The 26,065-nt window shown below is 47.9% G+C and overlaps 1 protein-coding gene across 17 annotated transcripts in view; it reads right to left on the bottom strand.

Moving 5' to 3' along the window:
• Positions 1-26,065, bottom strand: part of ANKRD17 (ankyrin repeat domain 17) — a 2,430,147-nt gene that overhangs the window by 1,449,453 nt on the left and 954,629 nt on the right. For 15 of the 17 annotated variants that reach the window (XM_069630806.1, XM_069630790.1, XM_069630801.1 and 12 more), the window contains exons 14-15: positions 4,225-4,327; positions 1,521-2,264 (exon numbers count right to left, since the gene is read on the bottom strand). In XM_069630806.1, the coding sequence (XP_069486907.1) occupies positions 1,521-2,264; positions 4,225-4,327 (847 nt within the window). The remainder of the gene's footprint in view (positions 1-1,520; positions 2,265-4,224; positions 4,328-26,065) is intronic. The other 2 variants (XM_069630804.1, XM_069630805.1) reach the window with 1 other exon arrangement.

Genomic DNA, 26,065 nt, shown 5'->3' with positions numbered 1-26,065 from the left:
AAATGTAGTGCAACAGAAATATGCATATTTGGCTTTTCACTGCATAGAACCAGAAACCCCAAGTCTATCTTTTTGGGACTGCAATCGTTTAATTCAGCAGATGAAAACGCAGTTTACAAAAGTAAAATGATTGCCTGGAAACAGCCTGATTGTGAAACAAACCGTTCATAGTATACTTTTTCTCAGTGACAGATCACCATAGAAAAAACACTAGAATGGCTAATAAAGAAGTTGGCTAGGTTACCTGTGAACTGTCCTGCAGGTTCAATCCTTGTTTTCATATGCTTTGGTGCAGCAATTCTGCCTGCACAGTTGATCAATGGAGGCTCATAAAATGTATGCCTGCTCCACTAATACATTTTTGCTGGCTGTATTTTATACCAAACATTTTAAGTCAACCAACAGAGTCATCGAAAGGCACTGGGAGAAGTATTCCCTTCAGTATAAACTACATGAAATCAAAGTGTCCTCTTCACAAGACCAAATACTTCATCCTGTTCTGTATACTTACTGAAATTCAAAAGTTTAACTGTCTCTCCAGCACAGCCAACTATTGCTTTTGAAACTACCAATTCCATGCAGTAAAATGTAAGCGTGTTATCAAAACCAGTACTACTTCTGTGTTCCAAGTAAAACACTCTAGAATCGCATGAAGTACATTTAAATTCAGTCTGGTAATGTTGACTTTTACGCAACACAAGACATTTGTATTTCAAAAACACTCAAATCACAGATTTTACATCAGTGATACCGAAATTAGACTGAATTTAGGTGAAGGGATACTATCAGACTGATATAAAGTGAGATATTCTTGTTAACTTACACCATCAATAAAGACACTAGATATACATTGGGGCAAAGTAGCCCAACGTACATCCTCTGCCATTTAAGTAAACCACTTGCAGATTGCTGAAGTCTAAATACAGCAATTACACTTTTGAAGTGGTCTATCACAAAGGCTTGAGAAAGGTATTTTAAATGCACTAGTCATTTCTTACTTACCAGTCTGCACTACTAAAACCATGACTATAGATTCAGCAAAATAAAACATTTTCATTCTTATTGCTAAACAGCATATGTATTAAGTATATGCCAGGTACTGGCAGGGTTAAACTGAATAAGGATCTCAAAAATTATACATGCATTAATTAGGGTCTGACTTATATATAATTAAGATCACCATTTATTTTTCATTTGCAAAGACTCAAAAAATGTTACGGACCTCAAGAACATTAAGTATGGCGGATTTCCCAATAGATTTCAACAGTCATTTATACATTTTAATTGCTCCCCATGCAGTGTCGGCAACATCGCAAATGTTGAGGACTTTTGGAAAACAAAATTTAATGTTCATTTATGTCCATACCCAAGACACAAAGGCATATAAAATGTCAAACTTAATTCTAAGCAATAGACCAAAAACCAGGATCACGTTAAAAGTAAAGTGTATTTGGTCACTCCCTCCAAAAATGCATATTCCATGATATATGTAATACCTGCCCATAACAAAAGAAACCCACCTGCCATGATGTCATCCAGCGTGTCAGTGAGGGTCTGAGCAGGACTCGCTACCATCAAACCTTCTTGTGTTTCTGGCAGAATTCCTGGCCCCAGCCCCGTCAGCTGTTCTTGGCCAAGGAGAGGCTGTCCAACTATAACTCCTTGCAGTTCCGTGAGGGCTGTGATGGACCCTGGTGGCAGAGCACCAGATGCCAGAGGCAACGCTTGAGGCATTGCCAGAGGGTGGATTGGTGTGAATCCCAACTGGGAGGCACTATGCTCTGCATCATCTTTGAGCAAAATGGGGTCCACTTGTAAATGTTCATAGTCTGCCTCAGTTACCTGTTCACCCACTACAGGAAGTCCAGGGTGCTGGCATGATTGTTGATGCTGCTGCTGTTGAAGCTGAATTCTTTGAGCTTTGACTTCCAAGTATTGCTTTTTTAGCTGCTGCTGTGTTTTTAACTGCAACTCCCGCTCAACTTTCTGAAGTTCCTCCAATATCTTTTGTTTTTTCTGTATCTGCTCCTCTCTGGTTTTGTTTAGCTCCTCTATCTTTTCCTTTGTGAGCTGGTCAGCATGTGCCAGTTCCAAGGATTGCAACTGCGCATTCTTTTCTATGGCTTCCTTTATCCTCTGTTCCAGCTCTGTCAGCTTTCCCTGTGCCTCTTCCACAATGCTCTCGGGAGACTGGTTGCTGATGTACCCTTGTGCATCCTGGGTGGCTGCTGGCACGTGGCTGCTGGACTTCTGTTTAGAAGCAGCTGTGTGAAAAAGAAACCCCCTCAGAACAAAAAGCACTGCATTACATAGAACTACTGCCGAGGAGAGTAAAGCTTCAACAATCATGTGGCACCCATGAGAAAATGAAGATGACAGTGCTACTCTTGGGACAAACCAGATCTTCAACCTTTTATTCAGGGGGACATAAAAGTTGTGTAATACACCAGAGCTCAAGAATATGTTTGACATACTTAATTTAATGTTTTTGTTGAGTGGAAGGCGAAAACAACCTAATTTGTGTCCATGAAGTGGGTTAGCAAATATCCACTTCCAACTAAGCACCTTTAGTATGCATACAATTTGAGCATGATAGTTCATTATAAAATGTTTTTCAGTCCAATGCGCAATGTAAGTTGCACTGTTTGGGGTGACAAACCAAATAAAGCCATTGAAGAAAAAAAATGCAATTGATATTCTGAGCCCTGGGTATGAATGTACAGCTTTTGTAAGCAATATTTAACATTGTTATTTTAGGTGCCACTAGTTCAACTGGCTGCACAAAGAAATGGTGTTAGTGGTCTTAATGCTAGCATGCAAAGAGGATAAAGCACACCCGCAGAAAGAAGAGACTCAAAGATGTGGTGTCTCAAAATTAGAAAGAGAAAAAGAAATCAACAGCATAGAGCTCAAGGGAAAATGACAATTTGTGTGAATACACGAGAAGTAAAAAGGTGTCCAGTTTCAAGAAAGGAAAAAGTGACCTTTGAAACTCTTGCAAATATCAAAGTGCAAAAACATTTTGGTTGGCCAGCAAATAAACATCTGCATAATAGGACCTATATCTTATGCACAGACTTTGAAACAGGTAGACACCTGGTTATCAGCTTGATGCAAAGGTAGGCCGACTGCTCTTCAGGTCAATATCGACAAATAAGCAGTGATGGGCTGTGGTTGGAGTATCTCCCTAACAACTTGGAATGACGGTCCCAAGCAAACACTTGCCGGGAGTAATCTTTTAGATTTTGCATTGAGGTGTTCAATTAAGGCCTGGCTCCCCCACCATGTTATAGCAGTAACAAACAAATGCCAGGTGAAGGGAACACTTCGTGAAGCAGACAAATGTGCACTGTGTACAAAAAAACATTTTAAAAAATGAAAATTAATTAAATGGATTGACAAATAAAATTTTATTTTGTAATTTAAAAAAAGGGGACACAATGGCAAAAAGGACATCTGAGACTTCAAACCTTTGATGTTACACTGAAGGACCTCATATAATGCGTTCATGGAGCTTTATCGAGGTGGCTTCAGAAATGGTAAACAAACTAAAAATATAGGCATGGTAAAATTCAAGTAAAACACACTGAATAAGAGGACCTATTAATTACCTATGTGTGACCGCCACTGAGCAGCATGGACTCAAGTTCACGCATGACAGAGTAATACAAATTGATAGGAGAAATAGAAGCCCTACGCAATGCCCCCTTTTCTAAATTGATGCAGTGTAGAAGGAAGTTTTTGTAACAAATGCTACCATCGTTCGTAATTTTCGGTTTTTTTTAAACACCTGAATAAATAAGGTTGAAAAATAAAAATTATGCTTTGCAGCTTCGCTATCCTACAAAACACAGCCACAAAGCAGAAAATTCCATCCAAGATCTAAAAGGTTAAATGTTCTTGAATCTCACTCGTATATAACCTAAATTGTCTTTTTGATTACATTTTTCAGATTATGGAGAAACAGGAATACAAAGTGACTGACTGAATATGGCACTCTAAGAACCTGGAACAAAACACAAATTATTAAAAAAATATAGATATAACTGCTATATTTTATGGATTCATTTGAAACAACTGGGAACCTAAAAAGTTGTAGGTATTTGTCATTTCTCGGATAGTGTTAGTTCTTGGAAAAGCCAAATACATTATCACTCAAAAGCGTGGTCAACTTGCCTGTCCAATGGATATTCAAACAAATATTCCAAATAATCTACCACTGACCTTTGTTTCGGATGGGAAGTGTTGCAGAGACATTGGCAGGGGGTTTGTCAGGCTCCTGAGGGGGGACGACCATGGGCAAGGCTTGAACAGGTACACGAGGAGCCTAAAACATTGGACAATCAAATTGCTAACATTTCTTCACTTCAACAATATAAACTATTACAATGTTATTTAAATATGAAAACAGTACTTTTGTAATTCAAGTTAACAACCATTAAGACTTTAAAACCGAAATTCTAAATATTTGGTGTAAAGGTAAATGTAAGGATAATGTGAGTGTACAACCAGCTACAACTTGAAACAATGAGGCAGAATTACAGAACATATCCAGTAAAAACGTCACTGATTAAGGAAAAGGATGCAGAGCACAGCCGCATGTAGAATGTTGCTGTTCACATTACATTTTGAAGCTGCCAAACTATATCAGGTGTAATCTGCCATAAAAACAAAAAGGTGTCAACATTTAAATTGGAGTTTACCAGTCTTCATTATGGGTGCACAGCCAGGTTGGAAGATTATTGTTTTTTAGAATGAATGTTTTGATATTACTTTAAGTACTTGTGCGGTCAACCGTTTCATGTTAATATACAATTTCATTGATGCTGTACACCATGTTGCTGATATTTGCACCTAACGAAGTAGAAGAGTGCAAGTAATGAAGACAACAAAGAAAGGTAGACAAATGTTTGTATACGCGTGAAAGTACTGTTAGGTAGAATTTCCATCTTGTTTGAAATTCTCCCCACTTAGTGAGTCCCTGAGCACTTCAGTTGGGACTTTGGGTTTTTTATCTGACTGAGCGAGTGGGAACCTTTTTTCCTCACTCACTCATTCATTGATTCTTTTTCTGTGACTTGGGAACCCTTTTTGGTTACCCGAGATGAAGTCTTGTTTTCCTCCATCTTTTTGAGGCATCTGTATGTTACTATTGCAGCACACAGCATCTGCTGTGCAGTGGTGCTGGGAGCTCCTTCTGCTTCCCTACTCGGTTTTCTTTTATATTCCTGTGATAACATTCTGTTACCAGGATAGGGGGATCTTTTTTATCCTACCTAGGCTTTTCTTTTGTGCGGAGTGCAGAGGAGAACATTGTATCCCTTTTAGCACTTCTACTGTAACTTTCGAGTTACACTGGCAGGTCTATCCGAGTGGCAGGTGGCATTGGATATTTTCTACCAACGTTTGTGAGTTTTACACGCAGGTTGGTATCGCAGCTGTGATAAAAGGATACACGGATTACCATTGACCTAAAATGGTGCGTTTTTTTGCCAATTCACGATGGCTTGCCCTTTCTTGAGCCTTCCTTTGCTAAATCGGGGATAGGGGAAGTCCTGTCCACTCCTTAGTCTTCGACTGGCTCCCATTGGGAAGCCCACCTGGAGGCGCCAGTGTGAGGACAACCTGAAACGCCTCAGGTCTTTGTCCTCCAGTATGTCTGCTTAGATCAAGTTCTGACTGGGTGCTTGACTGTCTCCTCCACCCAAAGTTTGAATGTTGCATGTATGTTGATTGACTGGGTTCCTACATAAAAGATGAGTGTCTTGATGCTTAAGCCAGAGTCGACCACTGGAAGATCTATTCTGAAGAAGAAAAAAGAGGACATGTACAGCTATCTCCAGCGACCGCCAAGCTGACTGAGTGACAGCTGCTGCTCCAGCCCCATCTTCTGTGCAACAGGGAAGATCCAGACTGGACAACTCCTCCCTTGGATTGGTGGGCCTGACCAATCTCGATACCATATGCAGTTTGAGCCTGTTAAGCAAGATTGTATGCAGTAACCTTAGGGTGCACTACAACAACCCCGACCTCTTGGCAGTAGTAACCCAACCTTTGGTATAAGTCTGTACTACACAGGTTGGTAGTGTGTTCGAGTAGCCATGCGTATCTCAAGAGGGGTCAATGTGAGCTGTAGGGGAGTTATACATAGGTTCACAGTGACAGGTATTTAAGCAAACACTTACACACAGGGTTTCTTGATAAAACAATTAATGTATTTACCAGTCAATTAATGTAAGCCTTCTTCAGAAGGGAGCACTGTAAAACACCACACAAATATACTTCAAAATTATACACTCTCTTAAGTTCAGAATCAGTAAATAACTATTTGGGATGGCATACAGCAGAGACCTATACCCACCGGTGACTTCAACTGCTAGGGTGCTGTTGACATTCATGTATTACTGTTGGCATTCAGAACTAGTTAAGAGCAAGTCAAAAGGGAAAAGATAATAAAAGCAAACAAGATACCACAAATATTTCCTAAGCAGGCAAACACTTTCAGATCCCCCAGTAAGAGTCATTCAGTTAAAACAGGCGAAGTCAAGAGGCTAGAGTCTATATGGGCTGAAGCACTTCTTTGAAGATAAGTAGAAAAGGTATTTGCACAATGTTTCAGAAGTCTTTGAAGAAAAAGACGAATCAATGTAGGGCCACAAGCTGTTAGACTTGTGAGTAGTAGAAGATGCAAGCAACTCTACAGCAAGAGGTATGTTCTCTTAGACTTTGTACAGTACCTTTAAAGTGAAGAAAAAGAAGCAGCAGATGACTCCTGTTGCTGTGCAGCTCTGCAGATCTCACTGTTCCTGGGCCTCAGTCGTGGGGACAAGAAGGAGGATGTCGGGGGACTCGTGCACTGCACTGGGACGGTCAAAACCTGCAACCGACAAACTTCACTTTCAGTGGCTGCTCAGTGCTTCAACTCCTCGCATCTACCGCAAATAGCAACACCGCGGTTCCTGGCTGTCGAGATGGACTTACCTTGCTTCTGGGGTCCTGCACTTTGTTGAGGGGACTCCAGCTCGGTCAGTCCTGCTTCCTGGGAGTCCGGAGGATCTTCCTGGAGCTCTTGGCCAACTTAAAAGCAATGCACACAAACTGGTGTTCCTCTCCCTGGCTCTACGGTTTCCAGCAGCAACTGTGTAAATTCAACCAGCTCCGAGATGGATGTCCAGGTGGCTTACTTTGGACTTGATTGGTCCCGCCAACTCAAGGGGAGAAGTCGTCCTGGCAGGGGCTTCTCTGTTGATGCGAACTTGGCATTTCGGCACTGCAGCAGGGCTTCACTGGGCAAACCAATGGTCCAGGAGTTGCAGCAGGCGTCCTCTTCAAGTTCTTCTTCGGTTCCTTCGTCCAGTGGTCGACTCTGCCCTTCCAAGCCAAAAGACTTGCCTTTTATACAGTTCTCTCGCTTTCATTCCAGCCGAGCTGTCAGTCACCCAGCAGGGTGGCTGTCCTTGCCAGAAAGTCAGCCAGCCAATCATCACAGAGTGCATTTGGGTCTTCTAGGAGATTAAGCACAGGGAGTTTCGGGCACCTCCCTCAATTCCTGCCTGCCCTAGGGACCATGGAGCCAGAGGCGGGCTTCAGTCGTGAATCCCGCCAAAGACAAAACTAACAAAGGGACCAAACCTGGTTTGGCAAGAGAGAAAATCTCAAGAAGGACCTTTCCACAAAGAAATGGCAAAAAAAGAAGACCGGACCATTTTGACAATGGCAAACGCAGCTCGCAGTAAATGCACCACAGTAGTCAAAACAAAACCACTGCCACCAGCCATTCAGTGAGGAAAGGGTAACATAGAATTGTTACATGAGAAGCTAGACAAAGGGGATACTACTAAGTAACCCCTCAAGCACCCTATTGCAAAATGGTGTGTGCTGGGTCTAGAAAGGTACAAAGGTAAGTAAAGTCAATTTCACTTTACTGCTCTGGGAAACAATAGCTTATCCCAGAGAAGATATTTAAACCTTGGGGAGATTTCCCTGCGTCACTGCACTAAAGGTACTGTGTGCCACAATGTAAAATATGATGCCTATGGCGTTTTTCAGTCTCCACAACCAAAAGAAACACAGAGTTCAGAAATCACATTAAAATACATGAGAGAGTGGGAAAAAGGGTGTCACTCTCTCCAGGTTAAAAAAAATCAAGTCCTAAAAAATCCAGCAAAGTTGCTGGGTGCCTCTAAGGTAGAGGGAATTGGCACATTTCTGAGAATTCTACCTAACAGAGCCATCCCATGAAGTTCTGCGACCTTCCAGGCCTGTAAACAGCAAATACCTTGTGACCTCAGGCACTGCTGCAGTGCATCTTCTCTTCAACCATGGTTCCGGCTGCAAAATTGTGGTAATCTGTCTTGGCCTAAACAGGGGAGTCATTTCACCAAAATGCCAAGGGTAGCGGAAAAGACATCACACTGCCCTTGACCTTTGATGACATCACAGGAAGTGTTGTCATGTGACCCCCGCCCCCAACTGACATCACGGAATGTGATGGCACACGACCTTCAGAGGGTCTAAACCCTTGTTTCCACCCAGGACATTCAAACACACCATCACATTCCTATCCATGCAACCACCAGTCACTCCCTCATACACTGACTCTTACATGAACTCTTGCTGCATTTCCCACAGGCACACACCCAACCAGAACATTTAAACACACACACTACCATATTATTTCTAATTCAAACACCACTCACAGACCCATAGCACATACATACATCTGACACACACTTCACACATGCAAAATACACATCACACTTACTTTTTTTAAAAGCCTTCTTACCTGCTTTTCCAGCTTAGGTCTGACTCCAGGCCACCCTCGGCTCCTACGTGCTGCTCACAAAGAGGAGCCAGGAAACTGGGAGAGCTTAATGGTTTCCTGTATACGAGCCGCAAAGATTCCAGAGGAGAAGGGGTTAGAGCTGAACATGGTAAGCAACATGTGCCACATGTCATGGTCAGCTCACCCTACTGAGCGCATCTTTCTCGTGCTGCAAGCCCCGGCCCAACCTTCACCCTAATGGGTGAGCAGTGGGCTGGGCCCAGCCCACAGACCTGGTGTGGTGCCCCCCCCCCTACCCCAGTACCCAGGTCCTTCCATTAAATAAAAGATGTGTTTTCTTTTTTTTTGTAATACAGGGGTATCAAGGGAGACTGCAGGGATAGCAAGGGACACCACAGGGGTTGTGGCTGCGACTCTGGCAATCCCCCAAATGATGCCCCTGGGCCCAAAGAGAATCCATCCTGATAGTAGAAGGCCCCTCTGAAGAGTTGAGGACGGAGAGACGGAAGAAAGTCAGCCGGATGACAACTGTCACTGCTACAAAGCCTGTGTTGAGCCTCCAAAAACAAGTGCCACAAAGATTGTCTGCTGGGCATCGCTGTGATTGAGTCTGACCATCTGCTCCCGCTGAAGGTTCCGCCTCCAGCGGCCAAAGCCAGAGACCCAAACCAGAGCTGGTGTCTTACCGTGGGGACCTGCCGTGACATCATCATTCTTTATCATAGAAGGTACTGTCTGAATCCTGGATAATTACTTAGGCAGCTGTGTTGCTGTTCGCTCCTCCTGCCCTTCCTGAATCACGTTGGGGTATATGACCCGAATGTATTCTCCTGGGCCTAAGGACATCCGTCCTGAGGCTAAAATCCTCTGGTGTTCCCAGTGAACCCTTTGAAACAAATTCCATTGCTTAAGTTGTTACAAAAAAACTTCGTCTGATTCCGATACTTGACAACTTTGACAGCATCTGCCTTCCTTTGTTCTGCCACCCAAGAGTCCCTGGTTACCAGTGTCCCCATCTGACTTTTTGATACACTCATTCCACAGATAGGGTTGGACTTCAAATAAAGTAAAGTTCCTAAATGTTGGCTACCTACCAGCATTGCTAAAGTGTGTGTTTCCATGACTATAAGTGTGCTCAAAGGTCTTTCTGTTCAACAGCAGCCTTTCTCCCTCCTAGACTAAGCCTGGCTGCTCGACCATAGCTACCAAACCTTTTGGGTAGTTCAGGCAAAACCTAAGAATTGGAGCACTGTACACCTAAGAGTGAGTCTTGTAGAGTCCTACCACATAGGTGGACGTCAGTAAAACTCCCCGACATCCTGCAAAGCATGTGGTATTGGGAGCAAGGCCCTTGATAATTGCATTAAGCAGAGAAACCACAGCCAGTATCCCTCAGAAAAGACTTGTCTTTACTACCTTTCAAACTGTGAGGACCCCTCAATCACCCTGACCTTCAAGGTAAACAGGAACAGAAGAACACACGTGTGTTCTGTCTACAAGCCCATAAACACCATTTGCTAGGAATTTGGCAATAGCTAAACAAATTTAAGTGATCAAAATTTTAATGTTAATGACTGCTTGAAATAGGACACTTGGGGTCTGTAGGCAATGCATAAAACATCCATTTAACAAATATTTGTCAGCAACAAACTCATACAGCAATGACCCTTTGAAGAAAAATGCTTGCCAATAACAAATTATCAAAGTTAATATTTGTGGTTTTCCTTTATTACATTGTAGCCAAAACCATAGTCCTTTTTAATTCTCTTAAATATTTCTCCAGGTCAGAAACAGCAACTCTACTGTGGACAGAATCATGTATCCAGAATTGAAAGGGGAGAAAGATTTATTTCTTTAGCGTTTACTTTACACTATATATTGTGTTTTACATCATAGTGTAGAAATAAGTTAATCCCCGTAGTGACCAACGTACTCCTAGTGGGTAGTCCCCTTTCCTCCATTCTGTATGGGCGTCCCTCCCCAGGGACTGGAGATGGAAACTTTTTCACCAGAAAAATCATCTTCCCCTTTAAATTTATATGCCCGCGGGGGCGCAGCTCTGGGAGCAGGCACTCCCCTGACTCTGCCCACCAGCGCCACTCCTCAGTCCCCTTTGATAAGTCGACAATATTAAAATCGCCCAACACCAGTTTTATTAAGGGGGGGGGTTGTGGGGAGGGTTGTGGGACGTATGAAGGAAAGGGGACTATGGACTTGGAGTACTTTAGTCACTACGGTGAGTAACCACAACCTATAATTATGCCTACATCCTGTCCCCTTTCCTCCATAATGTAAGGGTGATTACAACTGAATGTAGCCCCAGGATGGAGAGGTGCCCCTCCTAAGAAAACAAGTGCCTTAACACTGCCGCCTGACCAAATGCTGCATCCGAACTAGAGCCAGCATCCAAGCAGTAGTGCTTGCAGAAGGCTGAGGGAGTAGCCATTGTTGCTGTCTTGCTGATAACCTGCCACGGAACTGGCCTTTGGAAAGCAACTGCCATGGCTTTAGCTCTGATGGCGTGGGCATGCATAATTGCCGGGAGAGGCTTGTGCTGCCCCTCGTACGCCTCCTTGATGGCCATCCACCTTGCTATGGAAACCTTGGAGGCCTGACAGCCAGGTTTTGACCAGCCGAAGGTGACGAAGAGGGCCTCTAATTTGCAGAAGCTCTTGGTCCTGTCCAGGTAGTATCTTAGCGCACGCCTGGTATCCAGAAAGTGCAATACCCTCTGAGCGTCATCCTTAGGGTCAGCGAAGAGAGCTGGTAACACTATCTCCTCTTTTAGGTGAAAAGAGACAACCTTAGGTAAGAATGCGGGTGAGTTCTAAGCACCACCATGTCTTTATGAAATGTAATAAAGTGCTCTGAAGCCTCAAGCGCCTAGATTTCACTGATCCGGCATGCTGAAGTAAGTCCCACCAGGAAGGCAGTCTTAATGGTGACTAGCCCGATGTCCGCAGACACCATAGGCTACAATGGTTTATTCGCAAGGGCGCCCAAGACCACATTGAGGTCCCATACCGGGCGTGGTTTCTTGATCAGTGGATACGGCCTGGAAAGGCCTGCCAAGTGTCTTTTACCCACCATATTGGAGGAGATTATCTCCTCCTCCAAGTTCCTATAGGCTCCAATAGCCCCCAGATCGGTGTGGCATGTGTCTACCTGCACCCCCGAGTGTTTGAGGTGCGCAGAGAAGGATAGCATGTTGTCCAATGTGCAGATCAACGGATCGCCCGCCTTTGATTCCGCCCAGTTGCAAAACCTGGTCCACTTGCTTTTGTACTGGCTCTAGGTAGCATCGCTCCTAGCCCCTTGTACAATGTCTAGGATAGCCTGCGACAGATGCCTCAGTGAGACTTGTTCAGGAACCACGCTGCAAGGGCTAACTTTTGTGGGGTGGGGTGGATGACCGCACCTCCCTGCTGAAAGAATAGATGTGCTGGGCCCAGCGGAAGGTGTACAAGGGCTTGATCCGACAGGGTGAATAGTTCCGAGAACCATGGTCTTACTGGCCACAACAGAGCTAACAGGATGATATGTAGGTGCCTGGACTCCCTGATCTTGCAGATTACCCTGTGGATCAGGGGTGTGGGAAGGAAGGCATACGCGTTCATGTTCCACTGAATTGGAATCTCCCAGCATGCCCCTGCCCCGTCCCTGCCAGGACGCGAACTGGGGGCACCTCCTGTTGGACCAGGTGGCAAAGAGATCCACCTGAGAATGACACCACCTGTCGAAGATCCCCTGAAGGACCTTTTCGTCCAACTGTCATTCATAGTGGTCTGCAACTAGCCTGCTGAGGCTGTCCGCCTCCAGGTTGTACTCCCCCTGGAGGTGCATTTCTGCCAGATACATGTCGTTTAGCAGAGTCCATTCCCAAATGTTCACTACCGGAGTCCAGAGGGGAGGAGACCTGGTGCCACCCTGCTGGTTGATGTAGTACATGCTGGTGGAGCTGTCGCTCTGAATGAGGATAGCCCTGCCACTGATTACCAGGAGGAATGCTTTGCGAGTGAGCCTGATGGCCATCAACTCGAGCCAGTTGATGTGGGCCGTCTGCTCCTGAGGGGAGCATACTCCGTGGACACTGTGGCTGCCCAAGGTAGCTCCCCAGGCCTCTAGGGATGAGTCTGTGGTGATGGTGACCTGAGGTGCTGGTTAACGGAAGGGCATGCCTATCCGTAGGTTGTTGTCCATGCTCCACCAGACTAGGTGGACATGATGTGGGATGCGTACCAGCTCTGCCCGGTGTTAGGCAGAATCCTAGGCAGTGCCCTTAGGGACCACTACACAAGATTAAGACTACAGGTGGTAGTACAATTTCACCTTTGGTACAAGCCTGTACTTCACAGTTAGATTGGTAGCAGTAGCGGAGGAGCCAGACCTATCTCAAGAGCAAATGAGCAGTAGTAGAGATTACACCAAGGACTACAATTACTGTGACTCAAGCGAACACTGACTCAAGCTTTTTGGTTAAAAAGTAAAAGTACATTTATTTTTAGACCATCTGTTCACAAAACACTTCACTTCTATTAAGTTAAAACCACACTTCAAAATACACTACACACAACCAATTCCCCTTGGGCAGAACAATTCAAGGCAAGTACCTTTGGATTTTACAAACTGGTGTTGTGAAACAAAGACGTTACCGGGGGTTATCACGCGATCACTTTTTGACAGTAATGACAGTTCGGTCTTACGAAAGAGAAGCGTATCTGCGAACCGAAATGTTACCGTAGTCAAACACACATAGCACATGAATTAACACAAGAGAGTTGGGGATAAAAATCATAGGCAATACTTTTGTCAAGGCAGATAGAATCAAGAGCCCCTTTCTAAAACGTAGATAAAGTCAATAGGCTTGCGCCAGTGTCAATGGGACAGAGATCCTGTGGTCGAGGATCACAAGTTTAGAACAATTCACGATTCGAGATTGCCAGGAGTACTTGGATATTGTCAAAAGTGAAGCAAAAGTTATAAGAGGGAAGGAAGATAAGGACAAGCTTTTGGTGAGGAGAAAAGGGGTTCACCCTAGTTCCTCGAAGTCGGACACAGTACCTTATTCGTATGAAGAAGAGCTGGTGCCACGGTAGTTGTTCCTGCAGACTCACAGTTCCTGAAGCTTCAGTCGTGGGGACAAGAAGGACGACATCTGGAGCGATCTGCAGTACCCAAGGATGAAGCCGCCAGCAGCAGCAAAAGCAACGGCGAATAAAAAGGTGCGCTCCTTTAAAACAGGAGAGGCTCTTCAGATGGCTATCCGGACCACTACAGCTGTGTGCAGCGATTTCGACCAAGAAGAGGATCCTCTGCCTGTGGAAGGTGAGCTGGTTGATCCCACCAGGCTCAAGGGAAGACGACTCCGGACTGGATCTTCTCTTGTCGTTGAAGGGTAGATAGCTCAGGACTGCAGCAGAGCTTCACCGGGACTCGGTAGTTGCAGCAGCCGTCTTCATTTCCACTTCTCTTCAGTTCTTTGCAGTTCCAGTGGCGACTGTGACTTCGAGCTCAAGAGTCCTGCCTTTTATGCCAAAATCCCCCATTCACACAGCCTGGCTGTCATCAGCCGGGGGGTTGTACGGCCCGGACAACCACCTCAGCCAATCAAGGCAAAGTGTGACTTGGGTCTCCAAGGATACCCTGTGCAGGGGGGTAACTACACCCCTCCCTCACATTCAGCCCACCTAGACACAGACGCCAAAGGAGGGCTTCTGGACAGAAGCCCGCCAAAGGTCAGCGAACAAAGGAGGCAAACCTGTTTTGCCGCGCAAAGTAAAACACAAAAAGGACTTTAACAAAAAGAAATGGCGATAAAACCCAACCGGAGCCGAAATAAAAAGTATTTGGTCAAGCGGGTTTAAGTTCGAGGCTAATAGCCTAAAACAGTACCACGTTTATATAGTATAATCGCGGTAGAAACGTTAGGGCAGATACCACTGCCACCAGCCAAGTCTTAGTGTTAAGAGAGCAAAATAAAGCTCAGAGGTACAGACAAAAAGCGATAGGAACTAACCCTTTCCAATACTCCATGTAAAATGGGGTGTACTGGGTCTGTAGTTTTAAATGACTACATAAAGTAAATGGCAACTTTACCTGTTTCTGGGGGACAGTAGTCAGCCCCAGACAAATGGAGTCAGAGGGAAGTCTCAAAGACAACCCTGTGTCACTGCACGGAAGGTGCTGTGTAACACACAAAAAAGTGGGGCTCATGGAGTGGTATAGCTCCAGAGCCCAAGATCACACAAACAGTAGAAATACACATGGCAAAACACATGTAAGAGTGAGAAAAAGGCTCACACTCTTACCAGGTGGAAAAAAATAAACCCCAGAAATCCAGCAAAGCTGCTGAGGGACTCACTAGGTGAGGGAAATTAGCCATAAATGAGAATTCTCCCTAACACCCGGGAACCTTTCTTCTGACTCCAGGAGAAGCGGAATTGCCTCATTTTGAGCCTGGTATGCAGCACTGCTCAGAGACATGCCGTCATGATGCCCAAGAGATGTTGGTACCACCATGCCGAGGTCACCGCTCTGCTGAGAAAATGGCCTGTGGCCCTCTTTATGGCTGCGATCTTGTCCTTGGAGGGGAAAATACTCTCGGAGCACATATTCCAGATAAGGCCAAGGAATGTTAGACTCTGTGGGATCCAACTCTGAGTTCTTGAGATTGATGGAAAATACCAAGTCGTGCAATGTGTTCATAAGGGCGGAGGCGGTGTGCTGGTATGGGTAGACGTCGTGGCCCTGAGCCCTGAGCAGGGCTGCCACCACGTTCATCAGTCTTGTAAAGACCCTGGGGGCTGAACTGAGGCCAAAGGGCAGAACCTTGCATTGGAAATGAAACCCCATGATCCTGGACCTCAAAGGACCGATGGGTTGCCAGATCAGGACGTGTATGTAGGCATCCTTCAGATCCAGGGAGCACATCCAGTCTCCCGCACACAATGTCTCCGCTATAAGCGCTGGGGTAACCATCTTGAACTTTTGAAGAGGAAGGGAAACGCTCAAGGTGGAAAGGTCCAACTCTCCGGCCAGCTCGGTTCTTTATGTGTGTGTTGAAAATCTGTGAATAGAAGCCCCGGACCCCGCTGAGAGGTTGGGACTTACGAGTGAGCGAATGTCCGCCAACAGAGTTGCTATACCAATCTGTGGGAGCAGAAGAGAGGAGAAGGAGGGACCGGGGAGCCGGAAGCCTGTGGATACTACCGAGAGAATTCAGGGGTCTGTGAAACTTGTCTGCCAGCATTGGGCATGAAGGGCAAGCCTGCCCCCCCCCTCCCGCACAGGAGCCTCGTGGATCCGGATGGTTGTGTCATGCCTTTTTTCCCCCTCTAGGTGGTGGGGGTGGGGGGGGACTGGAAAAAGAGCCCTTGTGAGCAGCCTGTGTTGACACAGGGATCTGTCCGGTTGTCTGGACCGTCTCTTCTGGAAGCCCCTGAAGCCTCCGAAGGACTGATCCTTGTTTGAGCGCTGGTTTGCTTGGCTGTAAGCCTTGGGGGTGGACTTAGTGAGGATTGATAAGGATTTGGCAGTATGTGAACTGCTGTTCTTATCAAGTTTCTCATCCGTAGTGGAAAGAAACCGGTTGCAGCCCTCAAAAGGAAAGTCCAGCATATGCTCCTGGGCATCAGGGTTGAACTTTGTCGCTCTTAGCCAGGCCGTCCTTTTCAGGTCGGTAGCAATACATTTGGCACAACCTGAGGTGTCAATATGAGCCATCATGGACTCCATTATGTCCTGCGCTACTATTTTGGCTTCAGCCAGCAAAGCCTTGAAGCACGCCTGGCTCTGCACAGGGAGCTCAGGAAGGAAATCGGCGATCTCTCGCCAGAGCCTTTGATTGACAGCAGCCAACATGGCATCAGCATTGGACTGGCAGAGATGGAAAGAAGCGTGGGAATAGAATTGCTTTCTAAATGCTTCCATGATTTTCTCCTTCTTACCCAGGAGTGCAGAAGCTGATGTAGCCGATGACTATTGAAGCTTGGAATAGAGCAAAGTCGCGTCAATCACTGAAGAGTGTGGCTGCGTGTGCGCGGGCAGCCAGAAGGGGAGGGGGGGCCCACCCTCCAGTTGCCTAAACTTGTCATTGAGGCGCTGGTCGGTAGCTTGTGCCGAGTGTGGTTTGAGACATCCTTTTTTGGCAAGTGCCATCAAGTCCTTTTGCATTGGAATCCCTGTTCTAGCTGTGGAATTTAGGGTGAGGACCCTCGCCTCCAATTCAGGCTGAGGAAGCCCCAAATACTCAGCTAAGCCCTCAAGCCGTTCATAAAAAGCCTTGGCCAACAATGGGGTGTCTGGATCCTCCTCCATGTCCACCAGTGTGTCCTGTGGTCTGGTAAGACTGCAGCAGCGCTGGGGGCAGGTGGCTGCGGTGCACAGACAGGCGCCGGCAGCTGCTGTGGCAGCGGATACAGGGCTGCTGTGACAGGTGGGACGAGGGTAGCTGGTGTCATGAGCACTGGCATAGGCAGCTGGGGCTGAGTTGGACCCAGAATGGGTATTTTTCTGATACCGTAAAAGCATCAGAAATGCTTTTATGGTAAGTAATGCATTGTCTTCTGATGTTTGTTAATCTGCTTAGAATCACTTGCTGTGCATAGACTAGCGAGCAGTACCCGGAGTTGGAGGTGGGTTGTGAGAAGGAACAGAAGAGAAAAGATGTCTTAATACTGCTTGTCCCACCTGGGAATCAGATCTAGAGTGAGCATCTAGACAGTAGTGTTTTGTAAAGGTGTGTACAGAACTCCAGGTTGCCGCTTTGCAAATGGACTCAAGGGGAACGTTTGCAATGAATGCTATGGAAGCCCCAGTGCCTCGAGTAGGGTGTGCTCTTGGCTTGAAGGGTAGTTCTCTCTTAGCAAGAGTGTAACAGAGCTGCATTGAACAATCCATCTAGATATAGTGGACTTTGAGACTGCATCCCCTTCTCTTCCTGCTGCCACCCAGACAAAGAACTGATTAGTCTTTCTCAGTGGTCTAGTTCTTTCCATATAAAACATGACAGCTTTGCGTACATCTAGTGTATGCAGGCTCTTTTCTCCCAATTGGAAGGGTTTTGAAAGAACGTTGGTAGTTCTATTGACTGGTTGACATGGAATTTCGATATGAATTTCGGTGCAAACCTTAGGTGTGTGCGTAGAACCACCTTATCTTTGTGAACTGTTACGAAGGGGTCTAGAATAGAAAGAGTATGTAGTTCACTTACTCTCCTAATGGAGGTGATAGCTATTAGGAAAACAGTCTTAAGGGTGAGGTCCTTAAGAGTTGCCTTGTGCATGGGTTCAAAGGGTGAGCCCATGAGCCTGTTAAGTATCACATTAAGGTCCCAGCCAGGAGCTGGTTTTGCTATCGGAGGGTGTATCCTCTTTATCCCCGCCATGAAGGCTTTGATAACTGGGACTTTACACCTTGACACCTTAAGCGTAGAGGTGGTGTATGCAGAAAGTGCCGCTAGATGGACTTTAATAGAATTGAACACCAGACCTGAGTCCAGTAAATGGGTGAGGTAAAGGACAATTTGTGTGGGAGAGCAGTGGACTGGGTTGATGCTCTTACCTCTACACCAGATGACAAATCTCTTCCACTTGCTAGAATAGCAGTGGCGAGTGTTGGGTTTTCTAGCTTCTTTAAGAATATCCATGCATGAGGGAGTTGTAAATGGCCAAATTCTATGACCTCAGGAGCCAGGCTGCCAAGTTCATGTTCTGTGGGCATGGGTGTAATGTCTTGTCCTTGTCCTGTGACAGCAAGTTGTACGGGCAGGGCAGTTTCACTGGTGGGGACAGGGACATCTCCATCAGGTGCGCAAACCATGGTTGGCGGGCCCACATCGGGGCTATCAGTATCATGGTGACTGGTTCCTGGTGCATCTTGTGCACTATCTTGTTCAGCAGAGGAGTCGGGGGGGGGGAAAAGCGTAAACAAATTACCCTGACCATAGTATCCAGAGACCGTTCCCCTTGGAGCGGTTCTGTGGGTATCTGGAGGCGTAATCTAGGTATTGCGAGTTCTCCAGAGTTGCGAACAGGTCTATTTCTGGGAAGCCCCATTGGTTGAATACGTCAAAGACGATGTCTTCGTGTAACTGCCATTCGTACTCTGAGGGCAGAGGGAAGTCTCTGCTGAGTTCGTCTGCTAGCAGATTGAGTTCCCCTGGTACACGCGACAATAGGAACATGTGTCTGAGAGCCCACTTCTAGATGTTCTGGGACAGCTTGGACAGTCCTGGAGAGTGAGTGCCCCCTTGCTTGTTGAGGTAGTACATGGCTGTGGTGCTGTCCGTGAGGACCATCACTGTCTTCCCTTGTAGGTGTGTCTGGAAGGCTTTTAGTGCCTTGAACACTGCAAGTATCTCTAATAAGTTTATGTGCTTGGAAGCTACGCTCGGAGTCCAGACTCCGTGAGCAGTCTGATGGGATAGGTGAGCCTCCCATCCTGTGAGGGATGCGTCTGTGGTTAGAGTGGCTTCCACTGCGGGGGTGGCGAATGGTTTCCCCTATTACCAGGTTTTCCTTCAACCACCACCGTAGCGAGAGAACCAAGGCCTGCGAGACCACCACTAGATCGTCCCATTGTCCGCTGGCCCGACACCACTGGCTGTTGAGCCACTCTTGCAATGGGCGCATGCGCAGGCGCGCGTGAGGTACCAAATAAATACATGACGCCATCATTCCTAGCAAGCGCATTGCTTTGCGTACCGTCACCTCTCGACCGGCCACATATTGAGGGATCTAAAACAGCATATTTTGGACCCTCTCGTTGGAGGGGAAGACGAGGCCGTCCTTTGTTCGAATTAGTGCCCCTAGGAATTGTTTGATTTGGCTGGGGTCTAAGCTGGACTTCTCGTTGATGGAGAAGCCCAGTTGGAACAAAAGGTCTACTGTCTTCTGGGTGTTTGAGAAGCATGTCTCGTAGGACTCCCCTGTTATGAGCCAATCGTCGAGGTAAGGGTATACCGGTATGGACAACCTGCGCAGGTGGGCCGCTGCCACTGCCAGTACCTTTGTGAATACCCTCGGTGCAGACGCTATGCCGAAGGGTAGCACTCTGAACTGGTAGTGTTTGCCCTCTATCATGAACCTGAGGTATTTTCTGTGCGCTGGCAACATCAAAATATGAAAGTATGCATCTTTCATGTCTAGTGTTGTCATGTAGTCCCCCTGAGATAGCAGGGGAATTACTTCCTGTAATGTTACCATACGAAGTTTTTGTAGTTTTACAAATTTGTTCGCTGGGTGCAGATCTAGTGCAGGGCGCATGGTTAGGTCCTTTTTGGATACAAGGAAGTACACTGAATAAATACCTTCCATTACCTGAGAAAGGGGCACGACCTCTATTGATCCTTTCTGTAGCAGCTGTTCTACTTCTTGCAGGAGGGTGACGAGGTGTTCTGGTGACAGGCGTCGTCCCCTTGGAGGTCTGTAGATGGGGGACCGATTGAACTCTATACAGTACCCGTGGGCTACGGTTGACAATACCCACCGGTCTGATGTATTCCCTTCCATGCTGAAAGGAATGATGTTATCCGGCCTCCAACCGGAGACGCAGGGGAGGGGACCCGAACCTTCGGGTCATTTGGTGTTACTTGCTGGGGTGCCTCTGGGGCTGGAGCCCCGGCCTCTGCCCTTGCCACGGCGTCATCCTCTTTGGTTATACTGGTTACTGGTACCCTGATTAGAGGGCCAGTTGCCCGCAGTGTAATGCTGTTGCTGCTGCTGCTGTTGGCGTTGGCCATGAAAAAGGCGCTTGTTCCCAAATCCCCGCCTGTTTGGAGGCTTTGAGATGTGGTCTAAGGTCTTTATGGTGTCGAATTCTTTCTTCGCATTTTCCAGTGCATCGTCCACTGCCCTTCCAAAGAGATTTGACTCTTCTATTGGCTTATTAATGAGTGACGCCTGCGTTTCTCCCTTGAAACCGGAATTGCGAAGCCAGACGTGACGCTTCAGCAGAATTCCCTGCACCAAAGAACGGCCAGCAGTTTCTGCCGCATCAAGAGTGTTCTTAATGATGCTCTGGTTGACCAGAGCTCCTTCTGTAACTGTAGCCAATAAGCGAGTTCTTAGGTTCATGGGCTTCTTCGATGTCCTGCTTAAGCTTTCCCCATTGAGCATCAGCATAGCTTGCCAACAATGTATTATTATTGGCAATCCTAATTGAAAACGCTGCCGAGGCGGAAATTCTTTTGCCCAAGGCATAAAGCTTTGTCCCTTCTTTATCTGAGGGTGCCTCGCTGGTTGACAGTGGAACCCCAGCCCTCTTCCTTGTGTTAGTCACCACTAAGGAGTCCGGGACTGAGTGACTCCTGATATATAATGGGTCCGACAGAGGGTGAGAACAATTTCTCAATTCTTAGATTGACCCCTCTAACAAGCGCGGGGGTGGACAGCGATGGGGTGAGTCGTCTCTTAACCGAGGCGAGGACAGGAATAGTTTGACTAGTGGGAGGTTTTTCTTTAATAATCCTTTCGACGAAATCAGTATCTGGGGTGACCTCCCCAGTTTCAACTTCAAAATGCGCTGCCTTCCTCAGTAGCGCATTGAAGGTGGGCTGATCGTCTACTGGAGATGGGTTCCTGACCGGTGTGGTCCGAGGAGAAGAAATGTCTATAATGTCGGGGTCTGTAGACCCTGATGGCGACTGCCAGGGCTGTAAGCCACCTTCACCTGGGTCCTCCTCGTAGCCCTCCTCACCTATGTTAGTGTCATCATGAAAACCTTCTCCTTCTTGTTGGTCTTATTATTCACAAACTCATCCACTTCCTGGAAGTGAGAGTCCTCTTCAGTGAGGTCGTAAGAGTTCATGTCTTCCTGTAGGGCGTTAAAGAGCTTTGGGTATTTAACCCATGGCCCCTCCTGGAGTACGTCCCTTGGCCTCTTGGGTGTCCCATTTTCTGGGATGGCCATGAACCTGTCTAGCTTGTCCATACAGGACTGGAACCTCTCTGCCGTCCAGTAAGGTAGGCCAGAGCGGTCTGGGAGTGAAAAGGGAGTTCCCTCTCCCTGTAGTTGCTTCTGAGAAACCCTCTTGCTGGCTAGGGTCTTCTGTCGACGGTGGGAGCTGTGCCAGCCTACCCTCCGGCGTCTTCGGCGTTTCTTTGGCCTTGTGAGCGGTTCTCAACGTGTCACCCGTAGTTCGTCTCTGGCCGTCTTTAGAAGCTATACGCGCGAGGCTATCGGCGATCAGCTTCTCCGTCGAGGGATCGCTCGCCGTCGCGCTAGGCGGTGCTGAGTCTTTACTGGCAACATACGCACTCTTGCGAGGCGCGTCGCCTGAGGATTTGGGGATAGCGCCCTTATTTACAGAAAGCCCAGTCGCCGGTTGCGGAAGCGGTGGCGGGGAGGGCTTGCGACCCTTACGGTCGGTGGAAGACGCCGGTGGGCCCGACGCCTCCGTTGACGCTATGGCTGCCTTCGTCTTCGACGAATGCGTGCCGTGGGGTATGTGCTTATGTGTTTTCCTGTGTTCGTCCTTGTCGCCGGGGTCTTCAGGCCGTGAAATCACAGTACTCGCCACATTCGGCGGCGGCGGCAGCTGGCGAGGAGTCAGACCTAGACATCGCATAGGCTGCCCACCTTTTGACCCTGCAGTCCTTTAAAGTTTTGGGTTTAAGTAATTTACAGGCCGCACAGCCGTCCTCTTTGTGATCGAGGGGCAAGCAACGGTTACACCGTTTGTGCTTGTCCTTCTAGGTAAACTTTCCCTTGCAACGCGGACAAAACCTAAAGGGCGTCCTCTCCATTGCTGAGGGCATGAAATGTGATTACGACCTCGAAAGAGAGGGAGGTGAAAGAGAAAGGCATTCTCAGAGTGTTAAAGTAATTACCAATAACCCCACTCTCCCTACTGTGTTAGGCCGGCGAGGCCCGGCCACGTGTTCGGCAGCGCCGAAGGATCTCCTCCGCTCGTCCCGCCGTCGAAGATCTTGCTCGGCGGAGAACCGCTTGGCAGCTACGTCGAGGGAGGGATCTATGTGTTAGAATTAATAATAATAAACGACCATGGGTCGAGGAAATGATTTCGCAATGTCTCTCGAGGAGCTCCGCATAAAGGCGACCAATAACTTGGCATAAAAAAACAATCTGAGGGACCTCGATGCGTGAGGGGTTGTGGGTACACTGCACATCACTATAGGGATAGTGTTACAGACACGCCTTGTCGACGTCCCCTTTTCGACTACGAAACACAAAATGCAATACTCCGCAGTAACCACTGGATGTCGGACTATGCACAGCATGTGATTCTAAGCAGATTAACAAACATCAGAATTATAAATTACTCACCGTAGTGACCAACGTACTCTTAAGTTAGTCCCCTTTCCTCCATACTGCATGGGCGTCCCAAGGGACGCGAGACAGAACCTTTTTCACCAGAAAAAACCTTCTTCCCCTTTAAATTTAGAGGCACGTGGGGGTGCAGCCCTGGGAGCATGCGCTGCCCTGACCCCCGCCCTCCGGAGCCACACCTCAGTGAGTAATTTATAATTACTCTTACATCCCGTCCCCTTTCCCTCATACTGCATGGGGGCTTCACAACTGAAGCCAGGGTGGAGAGGAGACCCTCCTTAAGCAAACATGTTTCTAAGAACCGCCTGTCCGAAAGCCGCATCTGATCTAGAGCCGGCGTCCAAACAGTAATGTTTGCAGAAAGCCAAAGGGGTGGCCCAGGAGGCCGCCCTGCTTATGACTTGCCAGGGGGCATGCCGCTGGAATGCGATGGCCGTTGCCTTGGGTCTGATCGCGTGGGCGTGCATGTTGGCCGGCAGTGGCTCATGCTATCTCTTGTAAGATCCTTTGATGGCCGCGAGGGTGAATTACCATGCCCCCCTGCTGCAACAGAAGATGTGCTGGGCCCGTCGGAAGGCGAATGGGCAGTCTCTCCGAGAGGCTGAGCAGCTCCGAGAATCATGGCCTGGCTGGCCACCATGGAGCTATTAGAAAGACGCTGAGGTGACGAGACTCCTTGATCTTGCATATCATGCTTTGTATCAGCGGCGTGGGTGCGAAGGCGTATATGCGGTCATGCCATTCCACTGAATCTGAAATAGTCACCCAGGGAGCTGGGGCCCCGTCGTAGCCAGGAGGTGAACTGTTGGCACTTCCTGTAGGCGCATGAGGCAAAGAGGTCCACCTGGGGTTGTCCCCATCTGCTGAAGATCTCCTGCAGTACAAGGTCGTTTAATTGGCACTCGTAATTGTCTGCTCCCAGCCTGCTGAGCCTGTCAGCATCCAGGTTGGAATCCCCCGGAAGGTGGACTGCCATGAGGTAGATGTTCTCCAGGGCCCAGTCCCACATGCTGACTGCGAGCCTGCAGTGGAGGGGACCTGGCACCTCCCTGCTTGTTGACATAGAACATGCTGGTCGAGTTGTCTGTCTGAATGAGAACGACCTTGGCCCCAATAACCGGAAGGAAGGCTCTGAGTGCTAGCCAGATGGCCTTCAGTGCCAGCCAATTCATGTGGTACTCCTGCCATGTCCAGGTGCCATGGACGCAGTGGTTGTGCAGAGTGGCCCCCCCATCCCTCGAGATAGGAGTCCCTAGTGATGGTGACCTGTGGGGCAGGTTGCTGGAAAGGCTTGCCCATCCGAGGGTCGCAGTCCCTGGACCACCATGTGAGGTCCGGGTGAAGAGAAGGAGGAACGTTGATCATATCCATCTGAGAGCCCTGCTCCTGGTTCCATGTTGCCGGCAAGAGCAGCTGAATCCTTTTCATCCTGAGTCTCGTGTGGGGGACCGCTGCCATGAGACTCAGTAGGTGTTGGTACCACCAGGCAGATGTCACTTCTCTGCTGAGGAAGTGCACAGTGGCCCTCTCGACAGCTGTGAATTTGTCCTCCGAAGGAAAAACTCTCTCAGAACCAGTGTCCCAGATGAGGCCCAAGAAGGTCAGTGTCTGCGTAGGCTGCAGCTGTGACTTCTTGAGATTGAGCGAAAAGCCCAGATAGTGCAATGTGTTCATCAGAGCGTGGGAGGTGCAGTGCACCGCTTCTGGAGATGAAGCCCTGACAAGCCAGTCGTCGAGGTACGCATAGATGTGGTGGCCATGAGCCCTGAGAGGAGGGTCACCACTGTATTCATCAGCCTGATAAAGGGCCGAGTTGAGGTCAAAGGGAAGCACCTTGTATTGGAAATGGTAGCCCATAATCCTGAATCGTAGAAAAGAACGACGAGGCAGCCAAATCGGGACATGCAAGTACGTATCCTTCATATCCAGGGAGCACATGCATTCTCCCTTGCACAATGTCTCCGCTATTAAAGCTGGCGTAACCATCTTGAATTTTTGTAGAGGTAGGGAGAGGTTAGGGTGGAAAGGTCCAGCACAACTCTCAGGACCGCCTGGTTCTTTTTCTGAATGGCGGAAATCCTGGAGTTGAAGCACAAGCCTCGCTGACAGGCTGGCACTTCCTCCACTGCCTGGCTCTCGACGAGCGACCAGATCTCTGCCAAAAGAGTTGCTGTCCCAATCTGTGGGAGTGAAGAGGAAGAGGGAGGAGAGGCTGGGATGGGATGGGTAGGCGGTAACCTGTGGATACTACAGAGAGGATCCAGGAGTCCGCGAAATTCTAGCGCAGGAAATGTGCATGGAGAGCAAGCCTGCCCCCCACTGGAGACACGTGGACCCGGACGGGCATGTCATGCATTCTTTCCCTCTGAGGCTGTTGCAGAGGAGGGGGACTGGAAAAATCCCTTACTCCCCCCCCGCCCCACAATCCCCTTTTTGTTGCTTGCACCGATGTTGGGTCTGCGAACGGTCCGGCTGCCTGGATCTCTGTTCTTGGAAGCCGCAGAGCCCTCCGTATGTACGCCCCTTGTCAGAGTGCTGCTGTGACTGGGTGTACGTTTTGGGCTTGGTCTTTGTAAGGATGGATAACGGCATGGCCATTTGTTAGCTGTCTTTCTTTTTGTCCTGCTCCTCATCCGTGGTGGAGAGGAAGAGGTCACCCCCCTTTGAACGGCAGTTCTAAGATGCGTTCCTGGACATCCAGGTTGAATTTAGTAGCAGAGTCAAGCTGTTCTTCTCATGTCTGTGGCAATTCAGATGGCCCGGCCAGTGGTGTCAATGTGGGCCACGGTGGACTCCATAATGTCTTGGGCCACCACCTTGGCCTCAGCCAGTCCGTCCTTGAATCGTGATTGACTCTACGCCGGAAGCTCAGGGAGGAAATCTGCAATTTCCCGCCAAAGCCTCTGGTTAACAGCTGCCAGCCTGGCATCCGCGATGGCCTGACGAAGAAGCAGGGACGTGTTGGAATACAGCTTCTTCCCGTACGCCTCC

The sequence above is a fragment of the Ambystoma mexicanum genome, chromosome 6q (genome assembly GCF_040938575.1).
Source record: "Ambystoma mexicanum isolate Mex_15411 chromosome 6q, UKY_AmexF1_1, whole genome shotgun sequence".
NCBI classification, from domain to species: domain Eukaryota; kingdom Metazoa; phylum Chordata; class Amphibia; order Caudata; family Ambystomatidae; genus Ambystoma; species Ambystoma mexicanum.
The sequence above is the reverse complement of the archived record's forward strand: the minus strand, read 5'-3'. Positions and strand labels throughout refer to the sequence as shown.